At 37.3% G+C, this 17,874-nt stretch overlaps 1 protein-coding gene across 2 annotated transcripts in view; it reads right to left on the bottom strand.

Annotated features, from left to right (window-relative positions):
• Positions 1-1,252: 1,252 nt before the first annotated feature.
• The window catches only part of ATR (ATR checkpoint kinase), a 101,191-nt gene continuing 84,569 nt past the window's right edge, over positions 1,253-17,874 (bottom strand). For both annotated transcript variants that reach the window (XM_084751732.1, XM_084751733.1), the window contains 7 exons: positions 16,731-16,874; positions 13,714-13,864; positions 9,711-9,867; positions 9,461-9,614; positions 7,952-8,103; positions 2,857-2,962; positions 1,253-1,459 (listed from right to left, as the gene is read on the bottom strand). In XM_084751732.1, the coding sequence (XP_084607858.1) occupies positions 1,286-1,459; positions 2,857-2,962; positions 7,952-8,103; positions 9,461-9,614; positions 9,711-9,867; positions 13,714-13,864; positions 16,731-16,874 (1,038 nt within the window). In that variant the 3' untranslated portion in view covers positions 1,253-1,285. The remainder of the gene's footprint in view (positions 1,460-2,856; positions 2,963-7,951; positions 8,104-9,460; positions 9,615-9,710; positions 9,868-13,713; positions 13,865-16,730; positions 16,875-17,874) is intronic.

The raw sequence follows: 17,874 nt of genomic DNA on the forward strand, positions 1-17,874 counted from the left end.
GTACAATGAATATACATCAATGCAAATAACTAGTTTAAATATGTTTATATGAATTAAAAAATGCCCAAATAAAATTAAAATAGGTAAAAAACACACATAGGCATACCCCCAACACATAGAGTATTGAAAAAAAAAAAAAAGATTTCCTAATTATCTTGTCCTTTACTGTTAGCATTAAGTTTTGAACAGGAAATGGTATGTTCAGTTTTCACATTCATGCCTTCATGGCTTACTATGTTTTACCTCATACTTTCACCCATAGGGGAAAAGGCAGAGTTCTATTTAGCAGTTTTCCATTTGACTTGGCAATTCTTTTCATTTTAATTTATAAGAAAATGTGCAGAAAACAAACACATTAAAAACTTTAGAATTAGCCTGGTGTGGTGGCGCACGCCTTTACTCCCAGCACTCGGGAGGCAGAGGCAGGCGGATCTATGTGAGTTCGAGGCCAGCCTGGTCTACAAAGCGAGTCCAGGACAGCCAAGGCTAACACAGAGAGACCCTGTCTGGAACAATCAAAAAGAAAACAAAAAACAAAAACAACAACAACAAAAGCAAAACAAAAAAAATCTTCAGTTTCACAGAAAAATATGAATAATTCATAGCTGATTTGAAATTCATGTTTCTTGAGTTTCTCTTCCTTGATCATATTTTCATGTATTTATAGAACTTTATGAAGTGGTTTAATGATGTGCTGTCATTTCCTACAGTGCAAAAGAGGCAGCTCTAGGTACAGGTCCAGTCTAATACCTGCCCACAACATGAATGCAATATAACTTTGTTGCTGTCCAAATGAAACCTGAAAACTGTGAAAAGGAAATAGATGAAAACTATAAAATGTAATTAGGTTGGCTGGTTCTTTGCAATTATCTTGATCATGAGAATATGATGTTCTGTTTATCTAGTTGGAATATACAGCAGGTACTAAGAAAGCAATGTTCAAGAATTGAACCCATTATTTTAAATACTGTTAAAAAATCACAAAGAAAAACTAGTTTTGGGGGCTGGAGAGATGGCTCAGAGGTTAAGAGCACTGGCTCCTTTTCCAAAGGTCCTGAGTTTAATTCCTAACAGCCACATGGTGGCTCACCACCATCTATAATGAGATCTGGTGCCCTCTTCTGGTGTGCAGACAGAACACTGTATACATTAAAAAAAAAAAAAAAAGAAATATTAGTTTCTATGAGACTATAAATAAAATGTATGTTGTACTTTAGAATTAAAGACACACCACTGATTAATAACACATGAATTTTAGGTTATTAGTATATTCTTTGAGGCAATTTTACATATATGGGGTCCAACCAAGGTACATTTGACATAGTAAGTTTTCATCAGTAGCTTCTTGTATGAGGTAATGCACATGTCCTTCAATAGATAATGGCAACCCTGTTACTCTATTTCGGGTCTTGATTACACCTTGTAGTCGTTGTTCAATGTCAAGAACGTGGGTTTTGGCCTAAAAAGATATAAAAAGTCATTAAGGCTATAGACCCAATAACATGTAATGTTGATAATATGGAGTTTCTACTTTTCTCACTACTTAATGTTAGCACTGTATGACTAAACAATATCCCATATGTAGCAATGAAACAAACCCAGCTAACTTGAGATGCTGACTTTGATGTTTACAATGACTTATCATCTACTAATTAGACATGTTTATGCACTATAAAAATGACCAGGTGACTCTGTACATCACAATTCCAGAAAGGGAGTAATTTAAAGCATCTGTTTTGAGGGCTCAGTGGTAGAATGAGTGTTTAGGAAACAGGAAACCCTGAGTTCTGTTCCCTTCCACTGAAAAAAACAAAATAAAGCACAAGAAGCAACCTATTTTGAAATGTTAGTTCTTAAATGTTACATTAAAAATGTATTGGTTAAAAAAAGTATCGGTTTGGCCTAAGATTGCTAATAAAAGACACAGAGCCTGAAGCGCACTTCAAGGCTGCCAACCCAATGCTGGGCAGAATCTAAACTAATACAAATCTCCTAAACTATGGTAAACAAACTGCTCTAAACTGATATATAATACACATACCCCAAGCATGTGCACTAAGATAGTCCTCCAGCCATTCTCCCTTTGTCCTCCTCCTATACAGTCAACAGTCACTCTACTTCAATAGACAATCTTTCTAGCTCTCCTCCAGGAGGTCCCGCCCTCCACTCCCTGTCCTTCTGCCCAGCTGATTGGCTAAACAGCGCTTTACTGACAGTTGTTAAATCCACCCAGCATTCCTCCCTACTTAACTATTTAAGTGAGGATTATAACAATGGTGGTGATGTTCTAATGGCTAGTACATTTACATTAGTGCAGGCAAATGGAATTTTAAGCAATACTTGGAATTCGTTATTTCTCCTAAGAAAAAGCATATCAGAATACAAACTTAAGAATGGTGTTACTAGAAAAATAATTTCTGAGCCAGACACAGTGGTATATACACCTTTAATGCCAACACTAAGGGAGGCAGAGAAAGGTGGATCTCTGAGTTCAAGGGCAGATTGGTCTACAAAGCAAGTCCAGGACAGTAACACAGAGAAACCTTATCTCAAACAAAACACAACAAAAAAAGAAAGAAAAAAGAAAAACAATTCAGACTGAGGGTTGAAGCCTGGGTTGTTAACACTACTTAGAGCATGTACTTAGCATACACAAAGCCTTGGGTTGAATTCCAAGTAGCAAAAGTGGAGTGGGGAGAAAAAGAATCTTCAGTGTTTATCTGTTAACTCTGAGGTTTTTAACAAATTTTAGATTTCTGAGTCATCAAAATTTTGGTCACCGATAATATCTGGAATCAGTTCTGATTTAAAGAGATAGAAACTATTAGCTCAAGGCATGCTGCAGCTTTTACTAACCTTTTCATTGACAACCTCCCCGGTTTCACTCAGTGGTGCTTTGGAATGCCCCTTCACTGGTTTACTCCATTCCACAAGGGGATCATGCAGGAAAGTCTTTAAGACACTAAAATTAAGACAGATATAATGTAATAATAATACATTCATTACCTTTGCAAAAAAACTTACTAAAACCAATATTTAAAAGTGAAAAATAGGAAGATAAAAGTATTATTACAAAATATAGGATTATACTACATTTTCAGATAGCTTATGTGAAATTATTTTGGGGGCACAGGAGGCAAGTAAGGGAAAGGTAGAGAAGTAAGGTAGAAAGGAATCAGGTGTTTGGGGGGGAATAAAATGAATTCTGTGTGACATCTCAAAATATATACTGTTAACTATTAAACGAGTATATGAACTTATCCTCTACCATCTTCGAGGAATATACAATACCTTCAGTTTAAGAAGATTAAGCCCACATCTTTCTTCTGTGATCTAGACAGCAACTCCAACCACCTATGGGAAACTTGTCCTTGGTTAATTTAAGATTTCAGCCACTTCAAAAGGTATTTCCTGGCCGGGCAGTGGTGGTGCACTGCCTTTAATCCTAGCACTCGGGAGGCAGAGGCAGGTGGATCCCTGTGTGAGTTCAAGGTCAGCCTGGTCTGCTTTAAAAATTTGCCTTTCTGGACTGGGGAGGTAACTGAAATCAGTAAAATGCTTGCTGTGCAAGCCTCAGGGCCTGAATTCAGATTTCCAGCACCCATGTAAAAGGCCAGAAACAGCGGTGCATGTCTGTTACTCAGCCACTGAGAAGGTGGAGAGAGGTGGTGATTGTAGCTCAGTGATCAGCCTGATCTGGCCTAATCAGTGAATTCCATGTTTAGTGAGTCCCTGTATCAGAAAATAAGTGGAAAGCAATTAATGAAGACAGCTGATGCTGACCTTTGGCCTCCATATGTACAACACTAAATTAAAAGTGAAAGACTAACTGCCTTATTTCTAAGATGAACAAAATCCCCCTTCCTCCATATACTATATTGCATAAACCCAGCAATTGGCCAATAAAAAAGACAAGGCATTACATCTGGAAAGAAGTCAAACACTATCTGCAGCTGAGTTGCTGTAGCAGAGGGAAACCGTTAGGTATCCACCACAGTCACTACTTAGAGCATATGAAGCCCAGCCTGCTCCAGGATAGGAGCAGCTATACTTCTGTAAATTAGTAATTAACAACAGAAACAAAACTGACAGAAAAGTCATGCATGAGGGGGGAGAACAAGGGTTGGCCTTAAGGTGCCTTCCACCTCTTGCCTGAGATAAGGTCTAATCACTGGCTGACTTGCTCTGTAGGTCTGATTCCACTTCCCATCTCCTACAGGTGGCTGCCACAACACCCAACTTTTTACATGGATTCTGGAGAGCTGAGCTCAGATCTTCACACCTGTGAGGCAGTGCCCTATGGCCTGAACAATCCCAGCTGAGGAATCAAACTCTTGAAGCTCTCTGTGTGCACACAAATGCCCAAATGTTGGGGTAACCTACCCGCACACACATTGCATCAACTGGCTATGAAATTATGTCCCTGTATTCACAACTGCTAATTGCAGTGCAGGCAGCTCCAGGTGCTGGCAAGATATACAAATGTTTGTCACTCCCTCACCTGCCCCAAGAGAGGATTCCCTGAGATTATCATGTTGAAAAGCAAGCTGCTGTGGTGGAGGTCATGGAACGTCATGTTGCCCTCTATCTGGCCAAAACGCAACACTATGGATATGGACTTGGACAGGGTGTACGCAGTTCTGCTGCTGACTGAGTCAGAGTGAACAAGCTGTGGAGCTTCTCCCACTACGCTAATAGCATTTTTTTTTCGTATGAGAAAGGAAAGCAGCGTTTGATAAATAAAGTTTGGAGCTTGAGTGGGGATAGGGGGTGAGAAGCAGAACAGGAGAGGGCAGGGAGGCTGAGTGGAGCTGGATGGGCAGCTGAGGGACTGCCTCGAAAAGCAGGCTAACAGCCTTGCACTGTACAGATGTCTCTGTGTCTTTATTATTAAACCCCAACTGGGACCCCAAAAGCCCCTCAGTACCCAAGGAGGCCAGAGGCATCAGACCCCCTTGCTCTCCTTTTGCTTGAGTGACAGGCAGTTGTGAACTTTCTGACATGGGTGATGGGAACTCACCAGATACAAGAACAGTATGTGTTCTTAACCACTGAGCACTGCTCTACCTTCAGGAAATTAACTTTTAAAAGTTAAGACTTGTACATTTAAACACTGTTTTAAAAAATTAATATTTAATTAAATGGAAAAACATACACTTACAGCTGAGAAAACAATGTTGTTAAGATGGCACTACACTACAAATATAACTACAAATTCATTGCTACTCCTATCAAAATCAAAGCTGGCTTCCTGCAATAACTGATGGCTTTAAAACTCAAAAGACATATGAGAGAATCTGGCAAATCAAGCAATACTCATACTTTCTAATTTCAAATATTATTATAAAACTAGAGTCATTAAGATAGTGTATAGTTGGCACATTAACATATAACTCATTAGAATTACTGAAAACCAACTGACCAATTCAACAAAAAGTAAACACAATTAAATGTAGGAAAAGTCTCAACAACAAATGGTATCCAAGTGTGGTGACATATTCCTATAATCCCAGTTCAACACTTAGGAAGGGAGAGGATCTCTGTAAGTTCAAGACCAGCCTGGTCCACATAGTGAGTTCCAGTTTAGTCAGGGCTACACAGTAACTAACACCATGTCTTAAGCCAAACAAAATTTGCCAAGACAAGTGAATTTGTATAGGAAGAAGAATGGAAGTGAATATCTGTTTCAAGCCATACACACAAAATAACTTAAAGCAGATCAAAGATAAAAAAGAGCTAAGTCTATAAAATAATTAGAAAAATAACAATTAAAAAATAACAATAAAAAACCCCAAGCAAACACAGAAAGCCTTACAAGTTTGGATGGGACAGATTCTTTTTTTTTTTTTTTTTTTTAATTTACATGGGATACCAAAAATAACCAGAGTGAAAATGTAGATAAATTAGGACTTTATCAAAATTAAAAACTTTGGCTAGGGCTATAGATTGGCATTAGTGTGTATTTAACACACTGAAGGCCCTGGATTCAAGCCGCCAGCACCAAAACAAACCAACTCCTATGACTGAAGGGGGAATGTCAAAGTGAGAGAAAATAGCCTGGAGAGATGGCTCAGTGGTTAAGAGCACTGGCTGCTTTTGTAGAGGAAAATTCTTAGCACCATCATGGCAGCTCATAATTGTCTGACTCCATTTCTAAGGGCTCAAACATCCCTTTTCTGGCCTTCATAGGCACCAGCACACATGTGGTATACAGACATATATTCAGTAAAATACCCATACACACAAAATAAAAATTTTTTAAATTAAAAAAAAAGAAAAAATATTTGTTGATCATGTGTCAGAAGGTTCTTGTATCCAGAATAAGTAAAGAATTCTTATGCTTAAAAAACTAGGCAAAGAAGGCATCTATATTTCTAACTACTAGAGGATCCTAAGGCAGGAAGATAGACTGAGTCTACGAGTTTTAGGGCAGGCTAGGTAACATAGCAAAAATAATATTCTAATGATCTGAATAGACATTTATATAAAGATGATATACAAATGCCAAAAGGGAACAATAACAACAACAAAAACCCCAATGATCAGCTGGGTGTGGTGGCGCTCTGGGGGGCAGAGGTAGGAGGATCGCTGTGAATTCAAGGCCAGCCTGGTCTACAAAGTGAGTTCCAAGACAGTCAAGGCTACACAGAGAAACCCTGTCTCAAAAAACAAAAACAAGGGGGCTGGAGAGACAGCTCAGCAGTTAAGAGCACTGACTGCTCTTCCAGGGGTCCTGAGTTCAATTCCCAGTAACCATATGGTGGCTCACAACCATCTGTAATGTGATCTGATGCCCTCTTCTGGCCTGCAGGTGTACATGCAGGCAGAGCACTGTATACATAATATATAAATAAATAAATATTAAAAAAACAAAAACAAAAAACAAAACCCAACAGCAACAACAAAATGTTCAACATTCCTGGTCATTAGGAAAATGCAAGTTAAAACCACAATGAAATATTGCTTTGTACTCAGTAGGATGGTTAAAATAATAATGACATTTTCAGTGTTGGTGAGGATGTGGAGAAATGGAAATCCGTACACACTACTAATGGAATTATAGTTTTTTAACTGCTTTGGAAGAAAGTTTGAAGGTTATTCAAAGTATCATGACTCAGAAATCCCATTCCCAGGCATACACAAAAGAATTGAAAATATTCATTCACATAGAGCTTCAGCCTAAAGTTCAAAGCTATGCTACCCATAATGGCTAAAAGGTGGAACCACTACAAATGCTTACAATCTGATGGTTCCATAACGATGGTATCATTATATAAGAGAACACTACTTGGTGTTAAAAATTGTATTAAATAGAATGAAGAGCTTACCCATGATGAACCTTAAAACTACTAATGCTACAGAACAGACACAAAAGGTAACAAGTTATATCATCAAACTAACATTAAATGTCCACGATAGGAAATCCAGAGGCAGGGAGTAGATTAGTGGAAGTGGAAAGGAGGAGGAAGTTGAGAATGATTGTCAATGCCCACAGAAGTGTTTTGTGTCAGGTGTTGAACATATCTTAAAATTAGAGAATGCTAATGAATGAGTAATTATGGAATTATACCAAAACCCATTAAAAATGTGTGTGTGTGTGTGTGTGTGTGTGTGTGTGTGTGTGTGTGTGAGAGAGAGAGAGAGAGAGAGAGAGAGAGAGAGAGAGAGAGAGAGAGAGAGAGAGAGAGAGAGAGAACTTACTCTGTAGCACCGACTGGACTGGAACTCAGTACGTACATTCAGAATGGCCTAGAACTTACCTGATTCTTTTGCCTCTGTCTCTTGAGTGCTGGGATGACAAGGATGGACTATCATGCCAAGCCTAAAGTTACTATTTTTAAAAATATACTTTAGCTAACACAGAGTGGTTTCCATATAAAGGAAGGTTATTAACTACCAGTATTTACATTCAAGGTCACTAATAGATCATTTACAAAGTAAAGGTAATTACCTCATTAAAGGTTCTCTCTGATCCCTCATCAGCCTCAGTGTAACTTCACATGCTCTTCGAAACAGACCCTCTGTTCCCATAGGACCCATTCCATTAACCATATTATGAGTCAGGCGAAATGGTACAATTTCTGGAACTTCAAAAGTTTCTCCCTGAAAAGCATATACTTTTATTATATGGCAATAATAAACTTATAAAACTGTTGCTTGGGCTGGAGAGATGGCTCAGAGGTTAAGAGCACGGGCTGCTCTTCCAGAGGCCTTGAGTTCAATTCCCAGCAACCACAAACATGGTGCTCACAACCATCTATAATGAGATCTGGTGTTCTCTTCTGGCGTGCAGGTGTACATGCAGACAGAATTGTGTACATAATTAATAAATAAATCCTCAAAAACAATATAAAAATGAAGCAACAACAGCAACAAGAAAAAAACCAAAACATTTGCTCAAAGAGTTTGGAAACTCATGTCTGGACTTCCTTAGGGAAGAGACATAATATGCTGTAAATGAAGAGCCATCTCCTGGAAAGAGCCACATAACTTCACTTCTGGGCAATCTGAAACCATGGCTTAATCTTAGATAAGATAAAAAAGACGAATGGATTCATTTTCTCCAATTTAGCATACTGGATATTGTTATGGAATTTATTTATACTTCAGTATTTACTCTCAATAACATAATATGCAACTGTTCTCATGTCTGTATTTCTTTCCTCAACTATTACTTTAAAATAGAAGGGGAAATGACCACAGTTTAGCCTCAGATAGGAAAAGAAACAACTTAGTCCAGCTGTTCATTTTCTGACATTATTTATCATGCCTAGCCTATGTCTTTTTTCCTTCTAAACAGTTACTAAACAGTTACTAAACTTCTAAACAGTTGTATGGTTTGATCTGTATGTATACTGTCTTTTTCATCTTCCTGTGATAGCTAACAACAACCCAAAGCAGACAGGAGCAAAGGAAACAGAGATGGCCTTCTAGTCTTCCTCCAGAGTTATAATAGTAGCAGACTACAGAATTCTGAGATGTACCCACTAGCCCTAATTTACTCCTAAGGATCCACTCTCGTACTGTTTATTGTACTTGTTATTACTATTTAGTTGCTAGGCCTTGAATTCAGGACCTAGCACATACTGGATAAGTACTCTACCTCTGACTATATCGTAGCCTGACCTTTTCTTTAACCTAGATCAGACTTATATATACTGTCAAATATGGAAATATTAAACAACTCTAACTTTATGGAACTAAGTCTCTGTAAAATGAAATGATCTGCCCAAGTTCACATAGCTAGTAACTGAGTCAAGACTTAAACCTATGCTAGCTTTCATATACCAGTCTTCTAACTTCTCTGGATCCTAAACAGCTTTCCTAAGGGATCCACTGATGGAAGCCAGTTAAGTGATTCTCAGAGTTATGCAGCTGTGATTAAAGGTATAGCTAGGGAGAATGGTTATTGGGGAAAGAAAATTTGAGAGAATATATACAATTCACTGAATAACCATACCTTATTAAAAAGACAGTTGAAGTCTACATGTACACATTCACCAGTGAAAGAATCAAAAAGAATGTTTTCACCATGACGGTCTCCAAGCCCCAGGATATAGCCAACCATTGACATGACTGCAATAGAACGGCAGTATGCAGATCTACTACTGTACCTAAAGAAATACAATGCCTGTCAAATACTTGTGCCAGGTCTGGTAAGAAAAGAAAAAAATTAAAAATAATCATTAAACTCTAACTAGGTAACTTGCCATGATGTAGGATCAGGAAATGTTCTCAGAAACCACTCATGAAAAACAGGAGGGTGTCTTGGCAGGAGTATGTCTTGGAATACTTTGAGTTTTTCAGATAAGGCTGCTGACTTTGGTAGCATACACTGGCGAAGTTCCTTTCCTGTCATATACACTCCTACAAAGCAGAATGATTTTAATTTTTCACACAGCCAAATGAGAAAAGAAGCAAAAATAATTTTTGTTAAAATATGAAAGGAAGTGTCAACTTTTACTCCAACTGAAAAGCAAGAATGGAAAAATACCAATCGTGCATATAAATGGTTATAACTTGATAGCATAACAAAATAACAAACTACTGTTTTTCCGTAATATTTATCAAAAGTATAGCCTCTTATTGATGAAAATTAATGTAAACAAAAAAATCCTCCATTTTATGATCAAATAACTCCAGAATATAAGATTCAGAAAAATTCAGGTGTGAGTGATCACTCTGGACTGTGAAAATGCTACCATTCTTACTAAAATCATAGTAAGCTCTCGTGGTCAGGATGTTACACTGGGGTAATCCAAACTCCCAGTAAAAAGGACAAACTGGTCCTCTGAAATAATTTAAGGCTGGTCTATGAAATTCATAGATTGCCATTATTACTGTTATTTAAATCCAAATCTTATTCTCTAGCCAGGTCTAGCCTAAACTTAGGAATTTAATTTGTAAACCAGGCAGTCCTTGAACTTTTAGTAATCCCTCCTCTTCATCCTGAGTGCTGAGTCTACAGGTCTGTGCCACCACACCCAAAATGTTCTTGACTCTCTCTTCTTTTTTGAGGCAGGGTCTCACTACGTTATTGTGGATAGCCTGGAACTCACCATGTAGGCCAGTTGGACCTTAAACTCAAAGAGACTTGCAGGCCTCTCCTTCCTGAGTACTAGGATTAAAAGGTGTCCAACAATGCCTGGCGTGTAACTCATTTTTTTGAGGTAGGGCCTTACTATGTAGCTCTGGCTGTCCTAGAGCTCAGTATGTACATCAGGCTGGACTCAAACTCATAGAAATCTACCTCCCAAGTGCTAGGAATGATGGCATGTGCCAACATTCCCACTTCTGGCTGGTCACTAATTCTTAAAATAAACCTTAGACTGAAAAATCATCTGGATACAAAAAATCTTATGGACAAGCCCGTGGTTTGAGACTTGCAGCCTCATTCACTGAATAGTTCTACCATATTTATAAGATGGATTCTTAACATTTGATGGAGGTTTTCTCCATCCAAGATGCTCGTTCACCATGTGAACTTAAACTAGTTATTTAGATAATTGGGCTCGTTAATAACAATGACATGATCTATATAACATGCTTAGTATAATAACCACACTATAGTGATTTATCAATGCAACTTATTGTTATAGCGTTTCTTACAAAATTGTGTTAAATAGCTGGGGTGGTGGGACACAACTTTAATTCCAACACTTGGGAGGCAGAGACAGGAGAATCTCTGTGAGTGTGAGGCCAGCCTGGTCTACATAGTAAGTTCCAGGATAGCCAGGGCTACACAGAGAGACTTTGTCTCAAAATGTAAAGCAAACGCCCCAAAGTATGTTACAGAACATAACCTTATATGGAAATACAGTTTTCACAGTTAGGACCAGGTTAAGAAGAGTACATTACGGTGGAATTAGTTCAATAATCCAGTAATAGGTATTCTGTTTGTTTGTTTGTTTTGTTTTGTTTTGTTTTTCAAGATAGGTTTACTCTGCGTAGCCTTGGCTGTCCTGGACTTGCTTTGTAGACCAGACTGGCCTCAAACTCAGAGATCTACCTGCCTCTGCCTCCCAGAATGCTGGTATTACAGGCATGCATTACTGTGCCCAGTTTAGTCTGGTATTTTTTAATTAATTTATTTGCTTTACATCTTGATTGTAGCCCCCTCCCTACTTTCTTGGTCCCACCATCTGTCCCTCTTTCCTTCTCCCCCTTCCTCTATTCCTCAGAAAAGGGGGGCCCCCTCACCACCTGATCCAGTTGCATCAGGACTGGGCATGTCTTCTTCCCCTGTGGCCTGACAAGGCAGCCCTGCCAGGGGCAATGTTATCAAAAAGCATGCTATAGGCTGGGCGTGGTAGTGCACACCTTTAATCTGAGCACTCAGGAGGCAGAGGCAGGTGGATCTCTGTGTTCAAGGCCAGCCTGGTCTACAAAGAGAGTTCCAGGACACCCAGGGCTATTATACAGGGAAACACTAACACCTCCCTCCCCCGCAAAAAAGTAGGCAACAGTATTCTTATAGTACAATTGTGCTAGGGAGTTATGCTACTAAGGAGATGCAGTCAGTGGATAAACTGCCATGCTTTCAAGCATGAGGATCTGATTTTAAATCCTCAGAACTCACATAAAGCTAAATGCAAATGTACACACCTATCATCCCAGTCCTCCCAGAGCAAGATGGGAGGCAGAGATCAGACAAGCTCAAGGCCTGACCTCGGCAGTGACAAGAGACCCTGTCTTAAACAAGGTAAGGACTGATACCCAAGTCATCTCTGACCACCACATGGCACACTGTAGGTCTGCCATACTTGCACAAATGAACAGGTATACACTGATTTTAAAAAGATAAAGACTAAATATATTGTATACATGTATGGAATTTTTAATGAATAAAAAATTTAAACTCTTTTTAAAAAGGGGGGTGGTGTCATTTGGTGGATCATACCTTTAGTCTGAGCACTTTGGGAGGCAGAGGCAGATAGATCTCAGAGTTTGAAGCCATCCTAATCTATATGGTAAGAGCCTGTATCAAAAAGAAACAAAAACTACAACAAAAAATAGGTGTGTAATTACATATAAATTTGATCAGTTATTTTTTCTATTATAACCACAACTAACAATTATCTCATAAAAATGATTTGAGGGCTGGGTGGTGGTGGCGCACACCTTTAATCCCAGCACTTGGGAGGCAGAGGCAAGCAGATTGTTGTGAGTTTGAAGCCAGCCTGGTCTACAAAACAGGTCCAGGACAGCCAAGGCTACACAGAGAAACACTGTCTTGGGGGAGGGAAAAAAAGAGAAAGAATTTGATACCAGATATGACCTGTTTCTTAACATATCTTTGCCTTAATTTTTTCTTTTTAAATTTCTGGGATATGACAGCACTCTGCAGCCATGGGAGACATAATCCTCCTACCCCAACTTTCATGAATGCTGGGATTATTAGAACTTATTTATAATCATTGCCTATAACATCAGTTCCTATGGTGTTTGTTAGTAATATTCTATTTCCTCAGTCCTGCATTTATTCATCCTAATTTTACTACAATAAAATCCTTTTCCTACTTACCTATTTATGAAAGTATTTGTTTACATAAATATGAAGGTATATTTATTTTGTTTTATGGGTTATAATTAATTACTATCAACATCATTTTTGCTAAAGTTACCAAGTTAGGACAGCCTTCTAAACCAATCAAATATTTTCATTTCTCTAACAGTGCAAAAACTAACTTTCATTATTCATAGGATATTTACTTAATTGTTAAAGGCATACGAAGTAATTTCAGAATTGCTAATGAATATTGCAGAAAAATAAATGTTCATATTTTTTTGTACACTACCTCAAAAGTTTTTCCCACTGAAAAAAATGGTTCAAAGGAAGGAAGGGAAGAAAGAAGACCTTACATGCTTTTATATATACAATATAAATTTCACCAGGACTAAGTAAAATATGTGCACTAACTGATAAAAACTATTACACACACTGGGTGGTGGCAGTGCACACTTTTAATACCAGCATTCAGGAGGCAGAGGCAGGCAGATCTCTGTGAGTTGGACCAGCCTGGTCTACAGTGTGAGTTCCATGACAGCCAAGGCCACACACAGAGAAACTCTATCTTGACAAACCAAACCAAACCAAAATAACTACAACAACCCCCCCAAACAAAAAAGAAACCCTTATTATATATTTATTTCATATGTTTGTAGGTAACAATCCCGTAGTATATACTTCTATCATAAGACTGAATATAATACCCCGTTCTTTATATATTTTGGTCAGAATAGGTCTCAAACCAGCAGTGTTGTTCACCCATTCAATAATCCCACATTCATCGTTCAGTGGGATAACTGCGTATGTTCGGATATGAAGTTCTCTTCGACGTGATTCTGCATCTTTTCTTAAACTCTATGAAAAACAGACAGAAATGAAAAACAAATAGAGTTAAATTCCTATTATGTCAAATGTATCTAAATCTTTTTCGTTTCCTAGGAAAAATGCAATCCTGTGATGAATAATTCTTAAAGTCAGAGGAGGAAGCTATGAGGTCATGTCCCTCATTCTATTTCTAAACCTTAAAATGTCTAGTGGAATATCTTCTTTTTAATTCTTGACTGTGAATGTAACAGAATGCCATATTTGAAAAGTAGTGTTTCTAACCATATTAAGAACAAATTATTATTGTTTTATTTTCTACTGCACTACAGATATCATTAATGTTAAGTACCTAAGCATAGAGACTGATGTTTAATTTTATCTAAAAACTTTAAGAATCCTTATTGTTATTTTAACTTTCTCTCTGAGAAAGTCATAAAAAAAATCATACTAGCGGGGCTGGAGAGATGGCTCAGTGGTTAAGAGCACTGTCTACTCTTCTAGAGGTCCTGAGTTCAATTCCCAGCAACCACATGGTGGCTCACAACCATCTATAATGTGATCTGATGCCTTCTTCTGACATGCAGGTGTACATACATACATACATACATATATATATACATAAAATAAATAAATTAATTTAAAAAATCATACTAGCTATCAAAATAATTAACTAATTAATTTTGAAACTGAAAGAAACTAAGCACATTTCTCTAATAATTAACCTATTCCTTTCAGAAACATGGTCAACCAACCAAAAAACATCATTTAAATCAGGTCTGACAGTATTTATCTGAAATCCAGCATTGAAAGGTGGAGGCAGGGCATCAGAACTTTGGCTACACAGCCATATTCAAGGACAGTCTGGGATATCAAACTAAAAAATAAAAATAAAAAAGAACAAGAACAAAACCAAACCAAAAGACACCCCCTCCCCCCGGCCAACCAACTAAATAAAAAACTTAAAACCTTTGAGAATAAGTAGTTGTCACCAATGCTAGGAAACTATGACAAAATCAAAATCATGTACAAATCGGTGTCTAACCTCTACAACCAGGGTACTTGGCTAACAAGAGGCCACATACCTTAACAATAATAAAATGTATTACGACTAAGTTAACAAACTAAAGCCAGCCCATCTGACACTGAAATCAGAAAAACACTGAAGAAGTTTTAGTATTAATGGATTAATGGTTTGATCATCACGAAGTAACATTTATCCAAGTAACATTTTAAGTGATTCTCACCATATTGCTTTTGAAATTACCACCCAGTAGTAACTTTTAAATATATTTGGTTAATTAAACCAAGTGTAGAGTATATTGTGTTTTGGGAAGAGGGGCAATGGAAGCTGGAGATTGAGCCCAGACCTCAGCATTCTTATGCAATAACCCCAGCCTATAACTGTTCATAAAAACAAAACACACCAGCTTGATGGTACAGACTTATAATCAAGCATTTAGAAGATGGAGGCAAGAGGATCAGAAGTTTAATATAGTGAGTTCAAGGCCAGCCTAGGCTACAAGAGAAGCTCCCCTCCCCACCTCCAAACCAAAACTGAAACAAAGGCCCTTATCTGTTATTCTATCTTTTCTATGCTAATGACCAAACACTTATTCTGCTAGTTAAAGAGAAAGCAGTGAAATATGGGGAAAGTGTGACAAAAGGTCTGTAGAAAGATTAACAGAGTTCTGTCTTTCTAGAACATGGTTTAATTCTTTTTTTAAAAAATCAATGTAAAGAAATATGCTAGGTAGTTTAAATGTCTGGCTGAAGAATAATTCAAAATAGATAAGACTATATAATTACCTACTTATTTGAGACTGGGTCTTACTTGTAAAACTTACTAATAAAAAAAATGAATTCCATTAGTCTACAATCCTTTCTCAAGTCATTTTTGGTTTACATATCATGATGTATTTGACTTAAAAAACCAAAACCAAAACCAGAGATCGTTGGTTTCTGAATAGAAAGAATTTTTATGTAAAGATGATGACTGCCATATTTATGACAAGGTCAAGAGTTTTTGTAGCCTAACTGTGCTAACCTTCCTGCTTCAGTCTCCTAAGTGGTGCTAGTACCATCACTCCTGTTAATAATACTTCTTGAGTTAGATTTCCCATATCTCTGTGAGTCAGATAGCAAGCACTTACCAACAGAATGAAAAATAAAAAATAAAAAGCTAATGATTACTTCTAAACAGTGAAGTCATAGGAAAACAGAACCTACTTTTTTTTTCAACACTGAAACAGAAACCCTAAAGTCTAGATAAGGAGAAAGTGTCTTATACAGATCCATTAAGCAGAAAATATTTTCTTTCATTAACGTCTTATAGTCTTCTCTAAAAACAAAATCATAATTGTTAAAAGTTAACTGAAGTAGACAATTCCAATCTATGTATATACCAAAAAATCTGGTAGGAGGGACTTGAAAAAATATTGGTATACTGATTCCAAGTATCAGGTGGGAGAAACTCAAGCATTCATAATGGAGGTAGAAAGTAGAATTATGCTGGCCACAGACTGGCTCGGGCGAAGTAGAGAGAACGCTTTAATAGATAGCTTCAATTTGGAGTATTAATATAGTATTTTTTAAAGGTATGGTTAGGATGGTTGCAAAATAATACTATGATAATGATTTTTCTAAATCTAAAATAATAGCAATAAGGCTAGACAGATGACTTAGTGGGTAAGAGTCCTTGCTGCTCTTTTTGAGGATTCAAATTCTGTCCTCAGTACCCCTCTCAGGTGGCTCACAGCCATCTGTAACTCCAGCTCCAGGGAATCCCACGCCTCTGGACTTGGCAGGCACATGTACTCATGTATTCATACATGCACACACATATCCACATAGTGAAAATAATATAAATGAATCTTCTAAAAAGCAAACTATTTCCAACCTTGTTAATCAAAGAATTGAATTCCATTAGTCTACAGTCTTTTCTCAAGTCATCTTTTGGTTTACACATCATGATGTAGAACTTTCCATCTGAGCCCTTTAATGAGATCTTCTTTGGTTTCTGGAGAGAAGAAAGAACTTCTACCTAAAAAATAATAAGTGTTGTATTTAAGACAAATCTGAAATTCTTTGTTAAATTTAAATATTACAAATATTAAGTATGCATCATAATAAAAAAATGAGAGTATGTAGTAAACTTGTATTTAAATTTTTTCTTTTATTATAGTTACCTAGAAGCTAAAAAGAAGGTTTTTATGAATAGGGACATAATTTTTCTTTCTTTCTTTCTTTTTTTTTTCCCCCCGAGACAAAGTTTCACTGTATAGCCTTGGCTGTCATGGACTAGACCAGGCTGGCCTCAAACTCAAAGTGATCTGCCTCTGCCTCCCGAGTGCTGGCATTAATGGCGTGTACCACCACGTCTGGCCTGGGACATAATTTCTTAAACATTAGGAATGTATATGAAATTAAAAATATATATATAAACCTGACTTTGTCAGCAAAACAAACACACAAGCATATTCAGAATATCCTTTCAAAGCAGACACACAATTTTGCATAATATTGAAAGGGCATTATCAAAATATATCATATAAATGTATAAAGCTTTCAAAGACTACATTTATTAATTGAAAGTAATTTGCTAGATGCTGGGCACATGCCTGTAATCCCAGCACTTGGGGAGGCAGAGGCAGACATCTCTGTGAGTTCAGAGGCCAGGTTGGTCTGCTAAGAGAGTTCCAGGAGAGCCAGGGCTGTTAGAAAGAGAAACCCTGTCTCAAAAAACAAAACAAAAACAAAAAACCCAAAGCAAACAAAAAAGAAACCCTGCTTTTAAAAAACAAAACATGATTGTAATAATGTACGATATAAATGGTTCTAAAAAAAAAGTTTTAAAATGTCCTAAGCCATATAACTTTAGGAATAAATATGGGGTTTTCAAAAGCTTTTCCCTAGAAGAACTCTAGTACTATTTTCTTAAAATAAGCATACATTAAAGCCTGGTGTAGTTGCACACACCTTTAAGCTCAACACCTGGGAGACAAAGGCAGGCAGTTCTCTGTGAGTTCAAGGACAGCCTGGAC

The sequence above is a fragment of the Acomys minous genome (assembly GCF_964271855.1).
Source record: "Acomys minous genome assembly, chromosome: 13".
NCBI lineage: Eukaryota > Metazoa > Chordata > Mammalia > Rodentia > Muridae > Acomys > Acomys minous.